Source organism: Cucurbita maxima, unplaced genomic scaffold, assembly GCF_002738345.1.
Source record: "Cucurbita maxima cultivar Rimu unplaced genomic scaffold, Cmax_1.0 Cma_Scf00019, whole genome shotgun sequence".
NCBI classification, from domain to species: domain Eukaryota; kingdom Viridiplantae; phylum Streptophyta; class Magnoliopsida; order Cucurbitales; family Cucurbitaceae; genus Cucurbita; species Cucurbita maxima.
In genome coordinates, this window is record NW_019272035.1 from 2382470 (window position 1) to 2392308 (window position 9839).

Sequence of the window (9839 nt, forward strand, 5' to 3'; positions counted from 1 at the left end):
CATATATAATTCTACCAACATAATTTCGAAAAGAAATTTAATATTACAAAATAGCTTTTAACCATTAAAAAAATCTACAACATACTTTTAGTTTAAATATTATAATTAAGACTAAAAAATTAACTAATTTTATATATATATGGGTTAAAAATATAATTATATTAAACGGGGCAGGAAATTGGGGAGGAGACATGACCAAATTTATCTAAAAATGTTCTCCACTCCCCCATTTTGTGTCTAAACAGGGAATCCCCTTCCCGTTTGGGGGCGGGTCCCCGCGGAACGGGAACGTAGACATCTCTAGTCCTGCATGACAAATAGGAGTTTGTTTTGATTAGTTCAAACCCATGCCAAATTCCTTGGAACAATCTTAAATTTTTCTAAAGATGAAGCAACTGAGAATAATATCATTATGTTCCTGTATCAAAAGCTCCCATGTGGGTTTGGTTTCAAGAGATTGTAAAACCAGTTTTAAAAGAACTTTCAGGCCATAGGCGGGTGGCCTAGATGATAAGCTGCTCAACTACACTACAATAAGGTGCCAAAAGTTATCTCCAAGGTAAGCAATTCTTATTCTTCTGAAAGGAATGAGCAGTGAAGATGCTAGTTTCTTACACAAGTTTTTTCTTGCAATAATTTAAGTGTATGTTGGAGAAGATTGCTCCTTTCTTGCTATATATGTGATATATTTTGAACTCTTCTGTACATACTCATTTTTTGCTGGTTTTGGAGGTGGAACTTTCTTCCTTTTGAGGCCTCCAAGCTATCCTTTCAGGTATGACTTTCAATTTCGGGTTTCTTTCTTCTTTCAGTGTTGAAATAGAGCCATGAGGATAGAGAATATAAGATTTTTTCAGCTTCTTATAAAGTTTTCTCTCTTTTATGGAGGGAGAGAGCAGGCAGGGGATGCAGGAAGGCAGGAGTTTTCAAGTATTCTTCACTTGTTTGTATTAGGGGAGGATTAAGAAGAGACATAAGGCACAATGTTTTCCGACTTGTTTTTACGTATTTTACCGGGGCATATCAGTTTCATATGGAATAACTGGGGCATTGAGCTGCTCGTATTTGCGAACTTCATGTTCCAAGTGATCTTAACTTACAATGGAAGTCGAAGAAGACACACACCAGGATATAAGCTCAGTTTAACTGTTTGGTTTTCCTACTTACTTGCAGCTAAAATCGCAACTGTTGTTCTAGGTAAGCTCACGACGATCGACATAGGCCATGAACGGCGCAACACGCACACCCAAGTTCAGGCATTATTGGCGCCGTTGATGTTCATGCAAATAGGAAATCCAGATACAATCACAGCCTACTCAATCGAAGACAACCAACTAGGAGTGAGGCAAGTTTTCAGCATGGTGATCCAAGTGACAATTATGTTCTACATTCTCGTAAGGTCATGGACAGATTCCAAAACATCGTTTCTTTACTTGCCAATGTCCTTGGCTGGGATAATCAAGTATGGTGAGACTTCATGGGCTCTAAAATCAGCTCTAAGTGGCAACTTGGGGTTCACAATAGCTGATTTCTTCAAATATCATGAAGTAGCTAATTTGTTTGACAAATTACCACAGAATGAACTTCCAGAGGCAAAATTGATCCTAAGAGCTTATTACAGATTCTGCTGCCTAAAACCTCATCTCGAGAATTGGCTTTACTATCCTCCAACGGATTGTGATCATAAGAAACTATACATTGATGATTGTGAGTATGAAGATGTGTTCAGAATTACAGATTCTGAATTGGGTTTCATGTATGATGCACTCTACACTAAGGCACCTGTTATATATACTCGTAAGGGCTTAATTCTTCGTTTCATAAGCTTGCTAAGCCTAATTGCCACACTATGTGGGTTTTCTGTCTTGTTCAAGGATGCATTTGTGTATAACATTAGTGTTGGGTTCATCCATTATGTGTTGATAGCATCTTTGATCATTGAGATTTATCAGATAATGAGAATACCCTTCACAGATTGGGCTATAGTACAGATGATAAGACACCATGAAACTTTTCCCATCCTTCGGGGTCTCTTACACTCTCTTGCCCCTCAGTCAGCAACATGGAGAAGATGGTCTAATACAATGGGGCAGTTCAATCTCTTAGATTTCTGCTTGCAAACCAAGCATCGAAACTACAGCAGAATCAAACTTCTCCGGACTTGGGGATTGGATATGAAACTCCGAAAGCAAATGAGTTTGGATCGAATTGACGTCCATCCAGAAGTGAAAGAACTTGTGGTCACAGAACTAAGAGAGATAGAGAAGATCAAAGGACAAGAAGAATTTGAACAAAGAGGCCAATGGACAATCGATAGGTACAAAACAAAGCTGAAACAGAACGATGACAGCATATTGATCAAAGCACTTGAAACAACAGTAAACAAGAGACCATTTGATAAGAGCATCTTCATATGGCACATCACAACAAATATTTTCTATCACATCAGACGTTTTCATGATACTAGCATAGGTAATAAAATGGAAGCTATAATGAGTATATCAAATTATATGATGTACCTTTTGGTGACTCGTTCCCACGTGCTATCAACAACAACGGGAGAGATTATCTTTGACCATTCGTGCGTGAAGCTTGGGAAGTTCACAAGAACTGGACATCTAAACAAAGAGGACGCCTGCAATGCTCTTCTGAATTTACAGAAAGAAGGTACCCTTCAAGCCGAGGAGCCTCATGAACCATCAGAAGCAGAGAAGGTAGTTGTAGGGAATTGGCATCTGCTGAAGGATGTGAAAGATCTTGCAGATAGCTTATTGTTTCTGAGCAATGAAAACAGATGGCAGCTAATTGGCAGTATGTGGTTTGAGATGTTGGGATATGCTGCAAGTAAATGTGAAATGGAATATCATTCAGAACACATCAGACAAGGCGGTGAATTGATTACTCATGTTTGGCTTTTGATAGCCCATAATGTTACCAAATACAGTTCATATGAGTATCATGTGGGCGGCCAAGATGAAGAGATTGCAGCTAATTCTCGTTAGTTTTTCCACTTCTTTTTCCCTGAGAAACCAATTTGATTGATTGGAAAAGGAAATTTTGGAGGATAACTCCAAGATCTTATCCTGTTCATGCGTTTATTGATTTGATCTAATGATAAAATGAAGTATCACGACATCAGTAATCTCTCATAATTAGGTATGATTTGTACTCGACAAAATACCTGCATCCGCCGACCGATCTATAAATTCGTATAAAAATTCAAAAGCGAAAGCATCAATCTGAGGAGTAGAATGAAGAACAGATTAAATACATATAAAATACAACGCAAAATTTCATTCTGATACGATCGCGAACCATTATGATAATCGATATCGTGTTCTAAAAATTTACGCAGCTACAACTCCAGATTTTACGAGCCTAAAACTAAGAAATTGCTATACCTCACTCAGAGATAAAAGGCTATGGATACAGAATCCTTACGTTGTGAAAGGAAATGATGAAGGCACGAACCAGATGATTTAGCATAAAGATCGACTCGGAAGATCAAGGTCTTGATGGGATGGCGACGGAATCCCACTCTAAGTTACGAATCACTTCCTGCGTACCATATTAATATAGAATGGTTTCCTGTCACAACATATATCTGAAAGATATGATAATTAAAAAGGTTTAAAGGAATTAAAAATCATTATTTATATCAATAAAATGCACTTTCGATCTCAACACTCAATCTTATGAACTCTATAATTGAACATGGTTGGTGGTACTTGGGAGATTTTTCTACAGCTGCATGTGAGTGAGGATTGATAGAATATTCTGGGAAGACTTGTGTTGGGCTGTAAAGATAGACTTCGCTTTAGAAGCAAAAAGTAAATAATGTGTAATCATGTCACACGAAATGTAGGAGAGCGAAGAATGGGATGCACGGGAATACCAGGGCAAACGAGTGTCGAATCTTAATTTCGAATCCTAGACATGGGTCGTTATGATAGTATATGAGTGAGGATAAAATATGTTGGAATAACTCGTATTGAGTTGTGAAGATAGACTTCACTTTAAAAAGTGAAGAAATGACTCGTGTTGGATTGTAAGGATAGACTTCACTTTAGAAGTGAAGAGTAAGTAATGTATGACCATGTAGCACGATATGTAGAAAAGCAAAGAATAATGGGATGCACGGAAATGCCAGGGCACACAGGTGTCAAATCCCGATTTCGAATCCTGGGTCACATGGGAATCATGGAAACACTAGGGCACACAAGTGTCGAATTCCAATTTCGAATCCTGGGTCACATGGGATGCAAGAGAACGCTAAGGCACACGGGTGCTGAATTTCGATTTCGAATCCTGGGTCACATGGGATGCAGGGGAATGTTAGGGCACACAGGTGCTGAATCCCAATTTCGAATCCTGGGTCATATGGGATGCAGGGAAACGCTAGGGCACACGGGTGCCGAATCTCGATTTCGAATCCTCGATCACATGAGATGCGAATGCTAGGGTACACCAGTGTTAAATCCCGATTTTGAATGTTAGACATGAATTGTTGCATTACTTATGAGTGTGGACATGAGTCGTTACATTTGAATTCATATGACCGAATTATGAACGTGTTCGGATAAAGTTTTGAAAAATGAAAGTGTGTTTATAATTTAGTAAAAAGGTAATAGTAAAAATGAAGGGTTAAAATAAAATTGGTGGAAGAGGTAGTTACTATTGAGTAGGGTCTTGGTGAAGGCTATGGGGGTTGGTGCCCGTATGGCTGCTGGTGAAGGCAGCTGCTGAGTCAGTTTCACAGAAATAAACGCCAACATTTTTTTAAATACTTTTTCTTTCTCTTCAAACGGTTAATTAGATTAACTTAATTAAAAATTAAAGATAATACTTTATTTTTAAAAGAGTTTCAAAATTACCATTTTAATTTTTAAAATTTTATTAATACCAATTTTTTTAATTAAAACTTCAAAAATATTACCCAACTATTATATTTCAAAAATACTAATAAATTTTTTAAATTTAATGGATACTTAAAAAGAGGAGGGTATTAGAAATTTTTTAAAATTTAAAGATATTTTTTTAATAAATATTAATTATTTATATCTTACCCTTTTTTATAAAAAAATATTAATAAAACTTTTAAAATTTAAGAATATTTTTATTACTTTAACCTTAATTCTATTTATTAAATTTTAAATACTAAACTTATAATTTAATATATTTATTTATTTTTATAAACTTTTGAATAATTCTTATTATTAATGTTAGTAGTTGTTTCAAAGTTCATACATAGATGAACAAAATATTTAAATTTTCATAGGTTTATTGTATTAATAATTTTTAGGGGTATACACGAATTGAGTTGTACAAATCTTTTGGATCAACCCTTTAATTTCGGGTTGAGCTGAGTTGTCGGGTTATTTTTATTATTATTTAAAAAAAATCATATATGTTATATTAGGTGAGATCTCACCTTAGTTGTAGAGGAGAACATAACATTTCTTATAAAGGTATGAAAATCTCTCCCTAGTAGATGCGTTGTCAAACCGTGAGGTTGACGACAATTCGTAATGGACTAAAACGGACAATATCTGCTAGTGGTGGGTTTAAACTGTTACAAACGGTATCAGAGTCAGTCACCGAGCTACCAAGGACACTGAATTCCCAAGAGGGATGGATTGAGAGGGATTAAAATTGTGAGGCTGACGACTGATACGTAATGGGCTAAAGGGGATAATTAAAATTTCATAAAGCTTCAAGGAAAATTTTAACCAAAACTAACCCTTATAGTATGGGTTGGGTGGTACGGGTTGGTCAGACTTCCGGGTCATATGAACAACGTAAAAAAAAAAGAAGGGGTAGGATGGTAATTATTGAAGTAAAGAAGGGAGAGAAAAGGAAAAGTGAGGTAAAAAGGACGGAGCAGATCTAGCTAAATTGGTGTTTCTTGGAAAAAGTTCAACGGTTTAAAATGGATTAAAAAACATTTAATCCCAATCCAAACATACTTTTTGAGAATAACAATAAATATAATTAAAAATATATATATATTTTTTGGTATTTTAAATTTTAAATAACCTAATTTTAATCCATAAATATATATTATCTAAAATTAAAATTATTGTTAATTAAAAATGGGTAAAAAATTATCCATTATCTTCTACTAAATCAACCAATGTGGACTCACTCCTAATAATCCTCCTCCTCTTAATCGAGGCTTTGACTCCTTTCTCTAAAGCCTCGAACACAGCACACCATTTGTTCAACACTTTAATCACTTTTGACTACACTTTCGAAACTCACAATTCTTTGTTCGATATTTAAGAATTCTATTAACATGACTAAGTTTAGGACATGATTCTGATACCATGTTAGGAATCACGACTCTCCATAATGGTATGATATTGTCCACTTTAAGCATAAGTTCTCAAGTTGATTGAATAGGTGAGGGCAATTATATAGACAGAGTTCGCAACCCAGTTGGATTATTTTTTAAAAAATTATTATTATTTCTAATAAAGTTTAAATATCAAACGTGTCTAGATACATCACTAACATCAATTACACTATTAAACATTTTACATCTTTTTAAAAGTAGGGTACCATCGGATTATAACTCTATATTTATGTTGGTCGAGTTGATCCGACAAAAAAAAAAATGTTAACCCACGAACAGAATCGAAATTTTAATTTTTTTTAAAAAATTAACCTAATTCAAACTGAAAAAAATCTAACCATAGTCTCGGGATGGATTATCGGGTCTAAATTTAAAACTTTATTTAAAAAATAAAATTATTTCCACCCTTCTTCTTCTTCTTCTTCTTCCTCTAAGCATTCATTGCAAATCTCTTTACTTTTTCCTTCTTTTTGACAGGACCAGAGAGAAAACCCCATTTACAAGAAACTAGAGAGAGAAAAGGCCAAGAACAACCAAGAAATCTAGAGAGAGAATTTAGAGAGAGAATCTAGAGAGAGAGAAAGACATTGGATTTTGTTTAAAAAAAAAAAAACCCAATGTTTGTGTTCTCCCCCAAATTTACATTCTATCTTTGAGTGTTTTTCAATTTTTTTTTTTTTTTTTTTTTAATGTCTCATCTCCTCCTCTTGCGGCGGCGGAGCTGGCGGTGGCGGTGGCGTTGGTGGAATCGCCTCCTTTAAACGGCAGAACCCGGCGGGATCTACGGCGGAACATGAACAAAAGTTCAGCAGCCAGAAATGAGCTTCTGGGTTTGGTCAAAGCTGGATAATCACTCTTCTGGCTTATCTCCTCCGTGACTCCTCCGGCGTTTGATCTTTGCACCGCCGTGGCGTGGTGGCGGTTGTGGTGGTGATATTGGCGGACTGGCTCAATCTCTTGTAATTGTTTTTATTTTTATTTTATTTTATTTTTAATTTTGCTTTCTCCATTTTTCATTTTCTATTTTCCGTTCATTTCAGGTAACATTTTGTTCTCTTTGTGATTTTTTTTTTTTTTAATTTAACGAAATGGGTTAATATTATTTTACCTTCATTTTTAATTTCTCCACAAAATTACCATTTTTTTAAATAATTACTTTATCTATTATTGTTATCTTCCCCTCTTCCCGAGCAAAACGCTTGAATTTTGCACGGCGGCGGCGGCGGCGGACAGGCGATGGAGACGACGGCGACTGCGGCAGCGCTGGAGGTTTAAACGGCGGACTGTTGTATTACCAATTTAATTTTTTTTTTTAAAAAATTGTTTTTATTTTTATTTTTTAAAATCTTTTAATTTTGATTTATAATTTTAATATTTTGGTCACTGTTCTGTCGCTCTGTCTTTGCAATTAATGTAAGCTCTTGGGAACGGTGGCTCTACAGTATGTCAGTAGAAAAAACCCTCTTATTTATTTATTTATTTATTTATTTTATAATTTTATAATAATAATTATTATTATTTTGAGAAATAAAAAATTAGAAATTTGGAAACAACGAAGAGGACGATTACTTGTGGCCCTATCACATCTTTTTATTGCTATTATTTGTTTATTTATTTATTTATTTTTGTCATTTTTTATAATTTTTTTTGAGTTTAATTATCGAAATTGATGCTAATATAATCTATGTTCATTATTGAAATTGATGCAAATCATGGTATTAATTAATGGAGGATTGAGTTTAGATATTTTTTATTTTTTATAAAAATAAAATGTTAATAAGTAAAATATTTATTTATTTATTTATTAACATTAATTTAACTCAAATGCAGTTTAAATAGTTAAAATTTATTTTAGTGGTTAAAAATAAATAATGGAAAAAATTAACTTTTATTTGAGTTGTCTATGACATTGTACATGAATGATCTGAAACAACATCTGAATGAGACGGTCTTGATGATAGATGACTCTATTGGTATAAAAGTAATGGATTCAGGGGTTGCCGCTATAGCCGAACACAGAGGAAAGATCATTTATACTGATACTGACAAGATCATTTTTTCGGGCAATGGGTATACTTGAAGAATTTCATTAGTTTTGTATCAATGTTCTAACAAAAATACTTGTATGCAGCAAAAATCCTAGGTTCACTGGGGTAAATGCATTAAAAAATGGCAAAATATAGCGGACGGTGCTGCTACAGTTAGTGGCGAACTTGCGTTGGGAAAAAATGTATTAGTAGCTTATATGCCATGGGAAGGTTACAATTTTGAAGAAGTGGTACTAACTAGCGAGCATTTGGTATATGAAGATATTTATACTTCTTTCCACATACGAAAATATGAAATTCAAACTCATGTGACAAGCCACGGATCTGAAAGAATCACTAACGAAATCCCACATCTAGAATCCCGCTTACTCCGGAATTTAGACAAAAATGGAATTGTGATGCTGGGATCGTGGGTGGAGATGGGTGATATTTTAGTAGGTAAATTAACGCCTCAGATGGCGAAAGAATCATCGTATGCCCCTAAAAATAGATTATTACGAGCCATACTTAGCGTTCAGGTATTTATACCAATAGAGTGTACCTTCTTTTTCAGTGGCTTATTATTTAAAACTCAAGGACAATGTAGGCTTAGTTAGCATTTTCAATAACATTTCATCAATTATATTAATAAAATTAGGCTAATATGAGCATAGAATTATATTACTGGTAAGAAAGAAGGAAGTTTAAATTTCTTAACTTTGCAAAAAAAAAAAAAAAAAAAAAAAAAAAAAAAAAGAANTGAAACCGTCCAGTGTTTGGTTCAATACTATTCGTAACGGTTCAAGCCTACCACTCTTTTGCTCATTACATATTGTTATTAGCCTCATGGTTTTAGAACACGTCTACTAGTGAGAGGTTTTTAAGCCATTGTTGATATTTTTTTACTTACATTACCATATAACACCAATTTCAATTTCTCAAATCTTGCTTTCAATTTCAAAACTCTCTGCCCCTGTTTTCTAAAACTTTCTTCTTGAACCGAGGCTAGAGGCTCGAGAATACGTCATTTAGCTGTAAGCGACACAATAACGAATAGACTTAACTCACTTGTTGCTGGAAAGTACGTGATGCACAATCGCAAGTCTGCTGCCATCAAATGGGTATTTCCAAGGTTTGTCTTGGACGGTAGTATTGAATGATCAAGGTCGTTTACTTTCTATTCATATAATGCATATAGTTTTAGTTGGTTGGGCCAGTTCAACGACCCTATACAAATTAGAAATTTTTGATCCATCTTATACCGTTCTCGATATCCTGCGTGGAGACAAGGTGAGTTCGTTATATCCTTGTTTAAAAATAAGTAATTCATGGAAGGTTCGAGTATTAAATAAGGTTTAGGGTTTGGTTTGGTGGATGTGGTAAATATGGACAAAAAAAAAAAAAAAAAAAAAAAAAAAAAAAAAAAAAAAAAAAAAAAAAAAAAAAAAAAAAAAAAA

At 34.3% G+C, this 9839-nt stretch overlaps 1 protein-coding gene and 1 long non-coding RNA gene across 2 annotated transcripts; one reads left to right on the forward strand and one right to left on the reverse strand.

Annotated features, from left to right (window-relative positions):
• Nucleotides 1–235: 235 nt before the first annotated feature.
• Nucleotides 236–2607, reverse strand: LOC111494036. The gene is made up of 2 exons (XR_002720101.1): nt 2520–2607; nt 236–306 (listed from the first exon to the last, which is right to left on the reverse strand). It is a non-coding gene; the product is annotated as an uncharacterized LOC111494036 (long non-coding RNA).
• Nucleotides 716–3133, forward strand: LOC111493941. Its single transcript, XM_023143876.1, has 2 exons — nt 716–775; nt 889–3133. The coding sequence occupies exon 2, from the start codon at nt 984–986 to the stop codon at nt 3000–3002; it is 2019 nt and encodes a 672-aa protein (XP_022999644.1). The 5' UTR covers nt 716–775; nt 889–983; the 3' UTR covers nt 3003–3133.
• Nucleotides 3134–9839: the final 6706 nt, after the last annotated feature.